This window comes from Heptranchias perlo, chromosome 33 (genome assembly GCF_035084215.1).
Source record: "Heptranchias perlo isolate sHepPer1 chromosome 33, sHepPer1.hap1, whole genome shotgun sequence".
NCBI lineage: Eukaryota > Metazoa > Chordata > Chondrichthyes > Hexanchiformes > Hexanchidae > Heptranchias > Heptranchias perlo.
The window spans coordinates 16,282,625-16,300,164 of NC_090357.1; the positions used below are offsets into that span (position 1 = coordinate 16,282,625).

The 17,540-nt window shown below is 40.3% G+C and overlaps 1 protein-coding gene across 1 annotated transcript in view; it reads left to right on the forward strand.

Moving 5' to 3' along the window:
* Positions 1 to 17,540, forward strand: part of igsf9bb (immunoglobulin superfamily, member 9Bb) — a 499,264-nt gene that overhangs the window by 300,094 nt on the left and 181,630 nt on the right. Inside the window, exon 4 of the mRNA XM_067971024.1 lies at positions 4,283 to 4,434. Coding sequence (XP_067827125.1) covers positions 4,283 to 4,434 — 152 coding nt within the window. The remainder of the gene's footprint in view (positions 1 to 4,282; positions 4,435 to 17,540) is intronic.

Genomic DNA, 17,540 nt, shown 5'->3' on the forward strand with positions numbered 1-17,540 from the left:
CTATCAAAACCCTTCATAATTTTAAAAAAACCTCTATTAAATCTCCTCTTGTCCTTCTCTGCTCCATTAGAAATAGTCTAGGTACTGCAAGTTTCTCCTTATAACTATTGTTTCCCATTCCTGGCATTACCCTCGTCATAAAGTCAATGGTAAACAATTTTACAACACCAAGTTATAGTCCAGCAATTTTATTTTAAATTCACAAGCTTTCGGAGACTTCCTCCTTCCTCAGGTAAATGTCCATCACCGGCATCTCCACATCATAAAGTCAATGGCCAGTGATGTTTGCATCCTGTTATGGCATAAATAAAATTACTTTTATGTCTGTTGGAAAGGTTCAAAAATCGTCATAAAGTGAGATCATTTATGTGGAGCATAGTTACATCATAGAAGACGTCATCAGTATATATCATGGTTGTAAGTGCAGGGACAATTTTAATTTGTTGGTTTAGGTCTCACATTTTGATGACAGTGTGGTTGCCAAGGAAACATCTTTTTAGCAGCTGATTTTCTGTAGCAAATGGATGAAAAAGAAAAGAAACTGTAGGGTATTCTGATCTCCCCATATAAACAATGATAATAGTTACAGGAAATAGTTTGTGATAGGTTTTTGCTAGTGACATCGGTATAAAGGATTGTTTCTGCCTATATTGGCATCAGACATCCCATAATCTTTTGCAGGAACAGCCGCCTTTTAATTATCAAATTCTTGGTGGAGACTCTCTTCAGTAGACACTCTCCAGGAAAGGTAATTCAAACCAAACGTTTAGTTGTATTTGGGGGAGTTTTTACATATGGTCTCTTCTTTTTACGACCAGTCCCTTTGTTTTTTTCCCCTAATCCATAATGACATAATTTGAATTTTATTCCATTTAAGTTACTATTCTGAAGGAGAGAAGAGTACAAGTTTTTCTCTCAAGACTCTTAAAGAACAGTGACTGGCATTGCAAATAATAGCATCTCGAGATTTAAATCATAAACCTCAGTTTGATTGCAGTGTTTTTAGATTTTTATTTTACTTACAGTGGAAGAACAGGCAGTGCTACTAATTCATTTTCACAAGTTCAGACTCTTGTAACAAGAATGCCAATTATTTTCTGTCATAGAGTTTATTTTAAGGATTAGTGCTGATGAGATATGAACTTCCACCTGCAGGTTTAATTTTCACACTCTTTTACTTGCACCAAGATTATGTGATTTAAGTAAAACTCATTCTTCATTCATTGGCTGGTACTGTGGTTCATAATCGCCTAATTTCCAAAATGCAAAATTGTAAATTTAAGGTTATAAAACAAGTAGGAATATTATAACAATGTATGTTAATCCCATTCCCAGCTAATAATACCAATGCCTTGAAATTACATTGTGTGGATATTAATATGCAAACACTTGAAGGTTCACATGAAATTCCTTTGCCATTATTAAAAGAATGATTAACCCATTTATTTTAAATGTGTTGATGCCCCCATTTAGTTAGCTGATGAAAGTATTACATTTGAATGCATTAAGTGTATGCTGACTAATATCACTGTAATTTCAAGTCCCAAGTAATTTTTGCATTTAAAGGTAGACCATTTCAGAACTAAAGAGATTGGTTTGGGCTTTCCAGTGGTTACAAGACTAGTAATATAGATTGGGAAAACCCAAGAGATATATCCACAGATAATTGGTGGAATGATGTCTCAAACGATGGAACAGATTTCAGATTAATTAGAATCTCAAGTGCAAAATAAGTGCCTAGAATTTTATATATAAAATGACAAATTAAAAATGCTGGAAATTTAACACATAAACAGAAAATGCTGTAAATACCCAGCTGGTTGTCAGGAATCCAAAGAAGAAAAGTTTTGCTGAATTTGTAGGTGGTGACCTTCTCTCATTGCTGTTTGATGGGCTATTGCTGTGTGCAAAGTGGCTGCCACATTTATTTATATAATTGCGCCATTACAATCCAAAAGTAATTGTTGCGTGCAATGCTTTCAAATGTCTCCAAGAGATGCGATAAGGACAAAAATAAATTTGACAAAATATAGCTGAATTAAACTATGTAAATAGAAATAATATGGATAGTACTATGGTGATTATTATATTTGCTGAAGAACTAAAGTCTGTAAAAGAACTGTGTTCCAACCAAATCCCTTGCATGATTTTAGTTTTCAGACAAAACGACACTTTATTACATATAGAAGCAGTTAATATCGACTAAACAAAGAAGGATCTTGTCACTGGGTCAAATGGCCTCAGATAAGATCAGGCAACCAGACAGTCTTATGGCTGAGAGCATTGCACAATGAGCCTTACTGATAACATGCTATCCTGCTGAAGCTCCTATAGATTGACAGTTATGCCTTTCTAAGACGTGTCTGTGTACTTGAGTGACACTTTGGAAAGAGATATCTGGTTTTTGATTGGTTAGACCAATTGAAGTGGAATTCTCTATATTATAGTTTAAGGTACTTAAGGTCAGATGCTGCTCACCTAGTGGCCAAAGGACAGAGAAGATTAGGCCAAGTCTCTCAGAAGAGATTTCATGAAGCTGAGAGTGAGTTTAAGAATTTAAAGTATTAATAGCACAACTTTTTAAACTCTAAGGAAAGTGTAATATAGCAATCAACAGGGAGAGGTACAGTGCATGCCGGGTTCATGAAAGTAGGAATAAAGAGGGCGGCTGAAGAAAGAAGATGGCGAGGACTCACTGCAGACACGGCTTAGAGCTCACCCAAAACATCTGTGTAGAGTGCAGCACTATCCAGCACGATAGCAGGCAAATACTTAAGAAGCAGTTGTATTATTTTATACTTACATCACCTGGTGTGATGCACTGAATCAAGATTTTGAACTTAAACTCACCAGGACTCTAATCTTAGTTCACCAAATGTAATTCTGTTATTAGCGTTACTGTGAAAAACCCAGCTGTTGCTGAGAGATGATGATGCTACAATTGAGTTATTGTTGCACTTATGATGAATTATATTCTGTCAAGTTCCATTAAGAATCAACTTACCTTTACTATAATCAAGTTAACTTTACTTAACCTCTGATGGCATTGACCATATCCTTGCAATTCCAGTTTAGTAAAGTAGTGTTTGTAATAAATCTCTGTGTCCACCTCAGTCTTTGACGCCTCTGACAAGAATGAAGTTGCATTTCACTCAGAGCTACGCTGTGACCCTGCTGTTGATTGATTTGCTTGGTTAACAATCAATATCATTTGGACTGGAGTGTGTGGGATAGTCCCAAGGTGAAGTAATTAAGGCACCGTATTTATAAAATCCTAGACATGAATGTTAGAGCTGAATCCAACTTACCAGTGTTCATATTAGGAAAAGAGGCAAAGATTCATCTAATTAATTATAGATTACATACTGAAATTTCCAATACAGTATTTCTTACATATTTTGTGGGATGTAGCATTTATTTACAACCCTTAACTTGCAATAAGAAAGGCTTTGATGAAATAAATTGTGCTAAACCAGATTCTCCAACCATCCCATCTCATGTATACAGTCTCTAAGTAGAATAATGAAAGTGAGTGTTGTAGAGGCATCATCTAATCAAGGGGGTTGAGAGAAGGTTATACACCATGAGAATATTTATCTCAACCATGGTCTTAGATTACAGCTATGAATTCATTGCATAGTGCAGTATATACTGGAACTTTTATTCAGATTCTGTTCACTGCATTTTGCAAGTGATGGGTGATAGTATAACTTTTTTCTTGATATCGAGTGGCATACATAAGAGACAAATCAAGCATACATCAACATTCACAAGCAAATATGCTCCAAGGGCATCTGTATGATATAGATCACCCCAGTGCATCTGCTCTACTGTTCAGCAGCTGAAATGATTGACTCCACACTGCACCAAGGAGCCCCATAACTGGAAATATTTGTAAAACCTTTTAATTAAATAAACTGTGTGAAATTCATCTCAAGTTACAGTCCCTACCATTACCGTTACTTACTCTACACAATCATTCCCTTTGCTATTCTCATACAGATCAATCATAGTCTGTTCTTTCCTCTTTTTTGGCTAAACTATATTATATTTAAGATGTAGGAAAGCTCCTGGCCTTATTCATGCCTCCCATTAGTAATGAGTTGTACTAGAGTAGAAATTAAACTGATATTATCAAAGCAACCGTGATCACTCTCTGGACTCCTATACATAAGCTGATATAATCAGTGAAAAATTGCAAACTGGTATTTGTAAATATTCAGAGGTGCTAGGCCTTGATGTTAAGAGTAATTTAAACGGATTTCTTTGTTTTTCTCTTCAGCTCCCCCTACATTTACGGAAACTCCTCCACCCTATGTGGAAGCCAAGGAAGGAAGCAGCATCACCCTCACATGTACAGCGTTTGGAAACCCAAAACCTGTCGTTAGTTGGCTGCGCGAGGACGTACTCCTTGAGAACAATCGGAAATACACGGTAAGGCATCGAAAAGAATGTGACTCATGGTCACTTGTATTTTATGTGTTAAAGGAGATAACTACAAGTAAGCACCATCACTGAAATATACTTACTGTCCATTTCCTTCCTGGCCTCTAATTACTTCTTGCTGTTTTAATTTCAGTCACCTTCATTAAAAGGGCTGTTTCATTTCATCAGAAACAGTGGATCCCTTTTAGTGTATCTGTTTCAGAACAGGATCTTCTTTTGCTATTTTCATACAGATCAATCATAGTCAATTCCTTCCCCTCACTTTTTTTTTTGCCTAAACAACATTGGATTTTAGCTGTAGAAAAGCTCATGTCTCCCATGAGCTGAGATTGGGAATTCACCATATGGTGAATAATGGGGGTAATCCAACAGCCTGACACTCTATTGTACAGTGCATTGTGGCTCCAATGTCCTATATCAGTGCAACAATAGGCCGGATTTTTCTGTGAAAATAACGGCAAGACTAACAGTGCTCACTGTTATTTCTGTGCATCTGGTACAGCAACTTCTGGCGACCGCACATGCTCAGTCAAACGCAGAAATCGGAAGTTGCTGTACCAGATGCCCTGCTCCTCCGTAAACTCTGTGAGAACGATGTCTCTCCGGCTGGCTCTCCATTCAAATGAATAGAACGGCGTGAAGTTCCTGCCCTGACCTGATGGATATGAATTAACCTCGCCAAAAAAAGGTACTTCAAGTCATTTTAAGTCTAAGCCCACTTTTAACGGCGTGGTAAGTCTTAATTACTGCCAAACAATCTATCTGGCACTGAACATTAACTTTTACAAGTGTGCAGTCTCATTCCTTCAGCTTTAAATGTTGTTGGAGTTTTAAAATTATATTCTTTTACTTTTTCTTTCTGTCTCCTAATTCAAGATTTCTTACCTGTTCTTTATTTCATTTACTATACCTGATTTGACATTGAATTCACTATTGTAACTTACACTTCCTGGTTCTGACTCACAAGCTTTCGGAGATTTTCTCCTTCCTCAGGCAAATGTTTCAGGATCTCCTTGAAGCCTACGCATTTATACATATTGAACAATACATGGTGTTTACAGACTGCCCCTGCAACGGGCAGTTGCAGGGGCAGTCTGTAAACACCATGTATTGTTCAATATGTATAAATGCGTAGGCTTCAAGGAGATCCTGAAACATTTGCCTGAGGAAGGAGAAAATCTCCGAAAGCTTGTGAATTTAAAATAAAATTGCTGGACTATAACTTGGTGTTGTAAAATTGTTTACAATTGTCAACCCCAGTCCATCACCGGCATCTCCACATCATGGTTCTGACTCTGCGCTGCTCATTAACATGCTTCAATCTGATTGGTTAAGAGGATACACAGCTGCTTGCCCCATTCACACAGGTCCCAGAGGATTGAGGGCCCCATGAGAGGAACTTGACATGCAAAAGCCCAGGAAAAGTCTGTGGGCAAGTACAAGTCTAACAAACAGTGGGTGCCAATTGTTCGCCGCTCACAGAAAAATCCGGCCTGCTATCGTGCAGATGTTTACGTCAAGACAAATTCTAAATGCAGATTCCAAAGTCATCATTAACTAAGTCTCCGGGCCCCACATAACAGAATTTCAAACCTCAGAATTAAGATTTTTTTAAAAATTTAACCAGAGGTTGTGCTATTGCAGAAAACACTTGAGATAAAGCAATTATAGGGCTTGCAGTAATACTTTATATGCATTAGGAGCCAGGTGACTCGGGGTATTAGTCTGACACTGTCCTTCACCTCTCGAGTTTTATTCTACTCAAGGGAAGAGAGATAGAGGATTCATTTAGTTCTGAAGGGTCTGAAGAGAAAAGTGAGTTCTACCTCACTTTTAATGAGTTGAAATCTGAGAATTCAAATAATATTAAATTGTCACTTAGAAGAGAAGGCAGGGGGCAATTCATTGCTTGAGGGTTGACTCAACTTATGCAACCTGGAAGTGGGCTGCAAACCAGTCAGATAGTCAGTGCTCCAAGAGTTCACTTTAATAAGCATAAAAGAATTGTCAATTTTAGCTCTCAAATATTGTGTAATTAGCAAGGACTAAATGTATTCCTTCATCAATTCACCTGTTGGATATTCAGTTCACACATAAAGCTGAATAAATCCTTTCAAGCACCTTAACTAACAATGTAAGTCTAAAGTGAAAAATAAAACTTCTTCAGAAAAGAGGACACTACTCACCACAGTGAGTTGTGCAAGAAAATACACCCCCAACTTATTAGTGATTAACTGACTAGCTCCTCCTAGTGATGACTTTAATATGTCAATTCAATCTTAAAATAATTTCCATTTGACAAAAATAAATCCCATTTTAAACCATGTAGTCCAGAGAGAACAGAAATGTTAACTCAGACAACATACCCTGTTTATTGCGGATAATATATAATGAGTGAGTAAGCCTAATTGGCTGCACTTCTGTCTAGGATTCAAGGAAAACAATCCACAGATTTTGCTGCACCTCATCAATACAGAGTAAACATGTCTCTTGATTTCTACAGTACATTTAAAGAAGCGTGTACATCTCCCTGTGAAGTTTTTGGAGTTGCCACATCTTGCCGTTAATTGCTACGGAAGCTTCTACGGCAGTAGAAATTATATAACTTGAAATTATATATTTTTTATTCGTTTATGGGATGTGGGCATTGCTGGCGAGGCCAGCAATTATTGCCCATCCCTAATTGCCCTTGAGAAGGTGGTGGTGAGCCGCCTTCTTGAACCGCTGCAGTCCGTGTGGTGAAGGTTCTCCCACAGCTGTTAGGAAGGGAGTTCCAGGATTTTGACCCAGCGACAATGAAGGAACGGCGATATATTTCCAAGTCGGGATGGTGTGTGACTTGGAGGGGAACGTGCAGGTGATGTTGTTCCCATGTGCCTGCTGCCTTTGTCCTTCTAGGTGGTAGAGGTCGCGGGTTTGGGAGGTGCTGTCGAAGAAGCCTTGGCGAGTTGCATCAGTGCATCCTGTGGATGGTACACACTGCAGCCACAGAGCGCCGGTGGTGAAGGGAGTGAATGTTTAGTGTGGTGGATGGGGTGCCAATCAAGCGGGCTGCTTTGTCCTGGATGGTGTCGAGCTTCTTGAGTGTTGTTGGAGCTGTACTCATCCAGGCAAGTGGAGAATATTCCATCACACTCCTGACTTGTGCCCTGTAGATGATGGAAAGGCTTTGGGGAGTCAGGAGGTGAGTCACTCACCGCAGAATACCCAGCCTCTGAACTGCTCTTGTAGCCACGGTATTTATGTGGCTGGTCCAGTTAAGTTTCTGGTCAAAGGTGACCCCCAGAATGTTGATGGTGGGGGATTCGGCGATGGTTATGCCGTTGAATGTCAAGGGGAGGTGGTTAGACTCTCTCTTGTTGGAGATGGTCATTGCCTGGCACTTGTCTGGCGTGAATGTTACTTGCCACTTATCAGCCCAAGCCTGGATGTTGTCCAGGTCTTGCTGCATGCGGGCACGGACTGCTTCATTATCTGAGGGGTTGCAAATGGAACTGAACACTGTGCAATCATCAGCGAACATCCCCATTTCTGACCTTATGATGGAGGGAAGGTCATTGATGAAGCAGCTGAAGATGGTTGGGCCTAGGACACTGCCCTGAGAAACTCCTGCAGCAATGTCCTGGGGCTGAGATGATTGGCCTCCAACAACCACTACCATCTTCCTTTGTGCTAGGTATGATTCCAGCCACTGGAGAGTTTTCCCCCTGATTCCATAAGAACATAAGAACTAGGAGCAGAAGTAGGCCAATCGGCCCCTCGAGCCTGCTCCGCCATTCAATAAGATCATCCCATTGACTTCAATTTTACTAGGGCTCCTTGGTGCCACACTCGGTCAAATGCTGCCTTGATGTCAAGGGCAGTCACTCTCACCTCACTTCTGGAATTCAGCTCTTTTGTCCATGTTTGGACCAAGGCTGTAATGAGGTCTGGAGCTGAGTGGTCCTGGCAGAACGCAAACTGAGCATCGGTGAGCAGGTTATTGGTGAGTAAGTGCCACTTGATAGCACTGTTGACGACACCTTCCATCACTTTGCTGAACATTGAGAGTAGGCTGATGGGGCAGTAATTTTTTTACTTTTTTTTTAATTTGCCTTTTTTAAAGAGATGGATGATTTAATTCATGTCATGTGCACACAGATGTCACTTAAAAAGCTTACCAAAGAACACTTCACTGAAAATGATGCCCCTTTAAATATATTGAGGTGCTAAAGGTGTATATACGATCTGCAGATATGTACTTACACAAATATGAAATACCCACTTCTGTCAGTTGACTTAACGCTTGAGCCAAAGTGGTCTTTGCAAGCAGTGAAGACACATGAATTTCAAAACAAAATTGATACAACTTCCATGTGTTAATGTACTAATCTTGATGTCTGCTTGACATATTACACCACTGCACCCACTCCCTTCGCTGTCAGTCAATTCCAAGGTTTGGTATTTCCTCAATCATTCCTTTCAAAACAACATTCCCAATCACAATTGGACTTTTTCACTGCTCTGAATTATTCCTGCATTTTGGGGAAAACACCAAAAAAATACAGGCACTATAATTTCACCCACCTAAGTCACTGTACTTCAAAGTAATTCATTGAATGTGAGGCATTTTGAGATGATTCTGAGAGATATGATAAAGCACTAGATTTTTCAAGTCTTTTTTCTGATCCAAGATCTATGAATGCAAGAAGATCACCAATGGAATACATGAAAAGATTTAAGTGACGTGATTCATTTCTATGATATATTTACAATCTAGGTTTTCTGACTGACTTTTCTCTTTTTAATTTGCTTTCTCCTGCCCCACTGTCTAATTTCTCTCCTGGCCTGATTCATACTTCATTTCACTGACACTGAAAAGGCCCACTGTTCATGTGTTCAGGAGACTATTCGACCATTGGGAGTACCATAACTTCCCGTACCTATTGTTCGAACTTTCTAGAACGAGTCCTTGCATGCAGATCAGGAGCAGAAACCCAGATGATATTTTTTCCCCCGAGGCAAATTGTAACACCCCTGACACTTGAGATCAACCAACTCAGCACAACCTGCAGCATCCGAGCATCTGTGTATAGCTCATATCCACACTGATCAAGGGCTTTACCCACTGAACCATTGAGAGAGTATTCACATCAGCTTTCCCAGTAAATCCAGGCATGCATTTATATCTAGGTATGCTGCAAAGATTTCTTAGCACCAAAACATAAACTCCCAGTGCTATATTGTAGGACATGTCTTCACCGGTTCATTGAAATAGTAATGTATAATTAACAGGTAGCTGTTCACCTTCTATCCTCTTTGGAGTGTGGAGTAATTCTAGAATCAGCAGAGCACAAACTCTAAGCTAGAACAAGTCAAAGGCAGGAGAGTTTGGTTTGGCCAGGTGACCTTGTAAAGGCACTTACTGCCACTGTAGGGATCTGAAAGCTTGAAGTCACCTCCAGCAGGTAAGAGATGTACAAAAAAACTAAAGATTTGTCATTGCACAGGAGCTGACAGTGTCAGGCGATAATATATACACTGATGTTCTGAGAGGGTAACACTCGTCTCATTAACTGTAACATGATACATTGCATGCTGAGAAACTCTAAGCTGTTCAGATAAATGGGGAAAAGAAACAGAAAGAATTGGAAAAACCAAGCCATTTATTCTTCATGAACAAACAGATTTTACCACATCATAAATTATAATGCTTTTTCAGTTTGCGAAAACCAACTGAATATGATTTTTTTTAAATCGTTTTATTAGATGGGATTGAAAAATAAAAATTAAATTAAGATGGATTTTCTTGAAGCCAAAACATAAACCACTTAGTCGAAAGCTTCTTAACCAAATACTGTTCTCCATAGATGTGAGAGTTTTGTATACAATATAGTTTTAAAAATTTGTTATACCAGATTCTTATGGCTCAGAATGTGTATTGATCATTAGGGGATGATAATGAGGCTGTTTGCTGTTTGTAATGTTATGGCTGATAATACCGTCCTGGAGCAGTCAATGGTGAGGGGACTGTTGTTCTTTAGCCACTGCATGCGCCTGCAGTTCTGTCAGCAGACCTCACAAGATCTGCTCATTTACATAAAACCATAGAAGTTTACAGCAAAGAAGGGAGCCATTCGGCCCATCATGTGTGCCGGCTCTTTGGTAGAGCAATCCAAAGTTAGTCCCCTTGTCCCACACTCTTACCATTGCCCTGTATCTGCCTCTGCTTCAAATATTTAGCCAGTTTTCCCTTAGAGGATACAATGGTGTCTGCTTTAACTATTTCCTGGGCAAAGAAGTCCATGGTGTTATTCATCAGTCTTGATATGAGACTGAGGGCAGTGGTTGGGATACTGTTTTTTGGAAGGATGCTGGTCACACATGTTGTGCATTGGATAATACAGGCACTTCAAGTTGTTGTTTATTGCAGTCTGCCATAAGATTCTTTGCGAGTGAACAGTTGGTTCTGCTGCCCGTATCCGAACTCACACCAAGCCCAGTTCACCCATCACCCCTGTGCTCGCTGACCTACGTCGGCTCTCGGTCCAGCAACACCTCAATTTTAAAATTCTCATCCTTGTTTTCAAATCCCTCCATGGCCTCGCCCCTCCCTATCTCTGTAACCTCCTCCAGCCCTATAGCCTTCCACGATCTCTGCTCTCCTCCAATTCTGATCTCTTGCGCATCCCCGATTTTCATCGCTCCATCATTGACGGCCATGCCTTCAGCTGCCTAGGCCCTTAGCTCTGCAATTCTCTCCCTAAACCTCTCTGCCTCTCTACCTCTCCTCATTTAAAACGTTCCTTAAAACCTACCTCTATGACCACCTGTCCTACTCTCACCTTATGTGACTTGGCGTCAAATAATGTTTGTTAGTGCTCCTGTGAAGCACCTTGGGGCATTTTACTACGTTAAAGGCGCTATATAAATGCAAGTTGTTGTTTTTCCACACATATTCCATCTGTCTCCTGGTTGGTGTCCTCCTCTGCCACTGGTTGAAGCTGGCTCTTCTTCTCTAAGATTACATAGAATTTACAGCACAGAAACGGGCCATTTGGCCCAACTGGTCAGTGCCAGCGTTTATGCTCTGCACGAGCCTCTTCCTACCCCTCTTCATCTAATCCGATCAGCATAACTTTCTATCCCTTTCTCCCTCGTGTAGTTACCTAGCTTCCCCTTAAATGCATCCATGCTCGTTGATGGCATCACAGCTGAACTTGAGCTGTGGTCTTCACCCCAGAGCTGCATGTACTTCCTTCATTAGAGAGTGAACAGGAACTGGAACCCTGGCTGTTCCCCTCCCCACCCTTCCCAGCGCAGAGTCCTCCATCACTAAATCTCACTCAAAGAGGTCACAAGAATTGTCCCCATTGGATGTACAGATGTCACGTTGGTTGTGGCACTGCCTGTTCTTCAGAGAGATAAGAGAAGAGGGAGCTTTACTTTACATATAAGCTGTGCTATACCTTACCTGGGAAGTGGTTGGGGCTGTCTGGATCTGTGACAATGCTCATTTGAAGTGAAGTTGAGTACAATAATGTTGGATACATTGGCCAGGCTGTACTGTAAGACTCCCTCTGATGGGTTGAGACATCTAAACCTTTGTTTCAGCATCCCAATGGTCTGTTCCATCAAGATCCTTGATAGGTGTGTATGCCTCATTGTATCTCTTTTCAGATCTTGTCCAAGGGTGTCTCAGACAGGGCTCCAGTAGATAGCTTTGGTTTCCTGGCAGTCATTCATAGGAAAAGTTACGAAATCCCTGCCCTAGAAAAATGATTCATGTGTCACTTGCATGATGCAGCTGTGCACTGCAGGTTGGGAGATTCGAGCTATATCTCTTGCTATTGCTTGGAATGACATGGTGCAATGAAAATCCAAGGCATTGATCAACTTGACCGCCACTGACTTCAGGGCCTGTTAACCAGCACCCATTTTATATGGACATTGAGTGACTGCAATGTTCTTTAGGTGCTGAGTCTGTATTATGGGGGCATCACCTTATTAACTTAATTTTTGAGGACCTTAATGAGCTTAGCGCATGTCCAATGTGCAGGCCCTCAGCATCACAGGTGCTTCCCCACTGCAGTAAGGCATGCTTTGAGCAATGGCCTCTGCCTAATAATACAAGTTGCATACATCCAATACACATCAGCACTATTGAGGTGAGCATTGCATTATTGACCCCACTATTTCTAAATCTGAAGTGTATGTATACATTTAAGACCTTTAACTCTCTACGTACTAATGTATTCCTGTGTCAATGTGCCTTTAAGCATCTGATTTTTTATTGCTTCCTCCATACTTAAATGCTCACTAACTTGGTGTCATGATGTGGAGATGCCGGTGATGGACTGGGGTTGACAAATGTAAGGAATCTTACAACACCAGGTTATAGTCCAACTGTTTTATTTGAAAATCACAAGCTTTCGGAGGCTTTCTCCTTCGTCACCTTTCTCCTTCCCACACTCACCTGACGAAGGAGAAAGCCTCCGAAAGCTTGTGATTTTCAAATAAAACAGTTGGACTATAACCTGGTGTTGTAAGATTCTTTAACTTGGTGTCCTGAGTGGTCTCCCTAGATTTTACTTTCCACCATTTTAGGAGTGCTTCTGTGTCTATTCTGTATTCTGTAATCTCCAATCAATTATAATATCCTTCACTGTGAACAATACAATATCATATTTTTTTAAAGAAGCTGATATCTTGAGCTTATTCCTGTGCAACACTGCACAACTATAACCAAAATCTAGCATACACTCACAGATATGCACACATAAATGCACAGAGGAATGTGTACACCTCACTGTGTATATACAGTGAAATAAAGCAAAGGTTCCAATCAACAATACCAGTAAAACATGCACTTTAAACTCCCCACATGGTTGCCTGGCACTCCACCTAGCAAGCTAATTGGGACTGCAAAATGATCATATAACTGATATTACCACATTTTGTTTGTTTCTCATGTACCATTCAAATGGTACTTGGAAATACCTCTGAATTGAGATGCACATATAATCGATCTTAATTCCACAGTCATCATAATCACCTCAGACAGTCCTTAAACTACACACACAAGGAGAACTAGCACTTTGAAATCCCTCTTCTGAAGCAGCATCAAAGCCATTAGCAATCATGATAAGTCTCTCTGTGTCTTCCTTTTTGTATTTCATTTCTGAACTAAAGAGATGATTTGCATGAGCAAGTGGTGAAATTTATCATTTAATGAAAGATTGGAGAATGCTGGCTTTCTCCATAATTAATGACCTGCCAGCAAAATTACATTGATTCTCATGATTCTCATAATTTTGTTTGTCGTCCATTAATGATGGAGAAAACAGGCACTCTCTCATTTTTCCTTAAAGGAGAACCATCACCAAACATCATGTCATCCAGTTCAATATTAAACATCATTGCTGGTGTCCAGGAAATGAGGCAATATTCCAAAACTATGGTTCCCATTTGTTATGTTTGGTTTTGCCAAGGTTTCATAATAAGGTTAATTTCCTGCTTCATGGCTATGAATATCATTTTGCTACAGCCAACACACAAGCAAAAATTTCTATTCATACTGTGGAATATGTCTTAACTGAATCAATCAGTAACTAAGGACAGTTGCAGGTTCAGATTCCTCCTCTTGAGTCAAAGTACAGCCTCAAGCTCATAATCTGAACCATGGGCACATTACTTGAAGCAGAACCCTCTGAGATAATTTCCTTGACAATATGAACATTTTTTCAAGCAGCACCAGTTGTCCACTGACATGCTTCATGTCGTACATAAGATGTCGCAAAGATTTAACTAAAGTAATTTGGTAAAACTCACATGGCAGTGCAGCAAGTCCCAGGAAAGAGTGTAGATTGTTAATATAATTGGTGATATATGAACAACCAGAATAATAGGAGTTGGATCAACCAGATAGCCAAGGAATCATATTCTAAAATGATATTTGTTAATGCTAAATTTAAACCCAATCTCACGAATGTGAAGTATTGTGAACTCAGTTTTTACTTTTTTTCAACTGTGTGTTTGGCCATACTGTCCAGTTAACACTGTTTGCCCTGTGAATGTTGTAATATTATCAGTTTATTAGTGCTGAACTAAGATCTTGGATACATGGCAGAAATGAAACAAGCCTTTGTGAATAATGAAAGCAGTTAGATATCGTCACTTTCTTTGTGGAGTACAATGGTATTTTTAAAATCCAGTGTTTGTTATGTTGTACAAATTCTAGACTCAAAAAAATTCAATTCGAGATAATGAATGATCAATCATCAGTTGCAATACCTTGGGTAGGTTCACCAAGGTGGACTTGCACACCAGCTGTTTTCTTTTGGAATTACCCATTCAGGTTCTTCAATTCCCAATATGCTCAAGCTTTTCAGGACCTTCGGTTCCTTGTAAACTGCATACTTGACCGATAAATGTGCTGGCGATTCTTTTGAACTGGTTTTACTCTTCAGCTTTATATACAAATCCCTTAGAAAAGCCAAGCTTGCCCAGTACTGGCTCCCTCATGATGATTGCTGCCTGAATTCGCATCAGTAGGCTGAAGCATGACACAAGTCAATGATGTAGTATTTTTTTTATATATACCCATTCCTGCATGAAACTCAGCAGCGACAACAGTGAAAAGATCTTCAGTAATGTTATCAAAACTCTTATTTAAGGGACAAAATAATGTATCTCCCAAGCATGCACAGTATCATTTCCATTGCTTTTGAATGGAAAAGAATGTATTTGAGGTAGGCAACCCTCTAGGCAAAATAAAATGATATGGATAATTGTAGACCTTAATAATCATGACAGAATAACTCAAGCTTTAACTGGAGAATCAAATTTTAGAAAAGACTGGGTGAATTAACTTCAAGGATACTGATAGCAAGATAGCTCACTGGTCAAAGCACCCAATGTTACTCTGAAACACTTGTCATCGGTAAGGTAGCCAAGCCTGTCTTTGTTGTCCTGGCCTTTGGAGGCAGTATTCACCTAACCAAGGACCAAACTTTAATGATGTGGACCCCAGCTCAGGAATGGCGTTCTGGTCCTTGGAGGCATATTTAAAGTATAATTAAAGAAAAACAAAATAACATAACTTGAAAGCTAAAAGAGTGAAAATAGAGGAAAGGCTCAGGGAATAGTGGAGAAAAGAGACAAAACACAGAGGAAAATGTTTTGTTTGAAATTATTTATTTCAGTACTATAGCTTTAATAATACTTTAATTAGAGTGATCCTGACATCTGAGTAGTATTGATGTATACATTAGGGGAGTTTCGGTGTTGCACCGTGTGAGCTGAAACTTAAAAAATAATGTCTGGACCTCAGAGCACAGAATTCCCTGGAGCTTCAGCACTGTAAGGGATAATGGTATTTGACAGCAGTAGAATCATTCATATGTCATGATACCTTTTAAACAATTGTTGTACCAGTCATTAATATTATATTGTGACATCTCTCTTGGTACATGTCATAGTAATATTCTGCCTCAATGAAAGCTGCTGCCCCTGGCTGGTTTGCCTGAGGAAATTTTCCTACTTCACAATCAGCATCAAGCACTGCAGAAAGTCTCGATCATCTCTCTTCAGAGATTGCATACATATTGCAGTTTAGTCTTGCCTTTGAACACTGGTTACAGCTGCTTACACTGACTGGTAGCTGACAACTATATTTATTGACAAACTTCTATACATGTATGAATTAGACAAAATTACTTCAAAGCTCACTTTATCATACTTCCTCGTACTTGACCAAACAAACTTTAAGATTCCCTTGGACAGTTGACACAAATAAAGTAAACGTTAGTGAATAAAGATTACAGAACTAATTGATCAATTGGGGTAGAAACAGAAACATAGGTCACCGATTTCCTCTGTACACGAGGTGTAGCAAAATTACAAACCCATTTATGAAAAATGGGTTCATGATTTTATTACTCCTACCTAGTCCATACACTCAGCGTTAATCGGGAGACATATATTCAGTCTGTTCAAGTGGTTAATTAGTGCACATTCAGTAGATCCTGTACTGTGTGGTTAAATGAATGCTTCATGGTACATAGACTATCTCAGTGATATAAAAAAGGAAAAAGAAAACATCTATTTAAACAGCACCTTTCACAACCTCAGGACGTTCCAAAGTGCTTTACAGCCAGTGAATTTCTTTTGAAGTGTATTCACTGTTGTAATGTAGTAAACGCGGCAGCCAATTTGCGCACAGCAAGCTCCCACAAACAGCAATGTGATAATGACCAGATAATCTGTTTTAGTGATGTTGGTTGAGAGATAAATATTGGCCAGGACATCAGGGAGAACCCCCCTGCTCTCCTTTGAAATAATGCCATGGGATCTTTTACGTCTGTGAGAGGGCAGATGTTTCTCTGGTTTAACGTCTCATCCAAATGACTGCACATTCGCTAGTTCTTTAAGGTCCCTGCTATAGCGATGGTACAGTAACATAAGGCGAGCAGGAGAAAGACAGGATCCATGAGCACGTAACATGAGCCTGGAGATAATGGGCTCGATTTTAAAAGTAAAAAATCGGTGAGTTGGGGGCGGGGGGGCATTGAAAATTGCCACCATTTCAGACCCGCCTCCAACCCACCCATTTCCAGTTTTCACGGGAAGGGATGAGGGGCGGGCGGCCAACCACTCCCTGGAGGCCGGTCGGGTCTTAAAACCTTTCAAGGAGGCTTCAGGCCTCCATTTTTCACTAATTCCTGATTTCAACCCCGGGGGGCTGGGATTCCCCAGCCTTCTATTTTACGCCTCGTGAAAGGAGGCGAGAAAGCCCGAGACTGCAGGTAAATGCCTAGAAAGGCACAGTTTGTGGGTTCGGAGGAGCAGGAGTGCTTCCCCCAGGCCCAACAAGCCTACCTGCTGCGACACCCCCGATCGAGGACCCGTAAGCCCGACCCTCCCCCTCAACGATCGCAGACCCCCGATCCTGCCCCCCCCCCCATGACTGACCCCTGATCTCATCCCCCATTACCCGCGACTCCCGTACCCACCTGTGCCCCGTGCCGACCCGTGGTCCCACCCCCCCCCATCCATACAAACAAAGACTTACCTGCAGACTTACCTGAAGACGAGCTCTCCCTGACTGGTTTCCT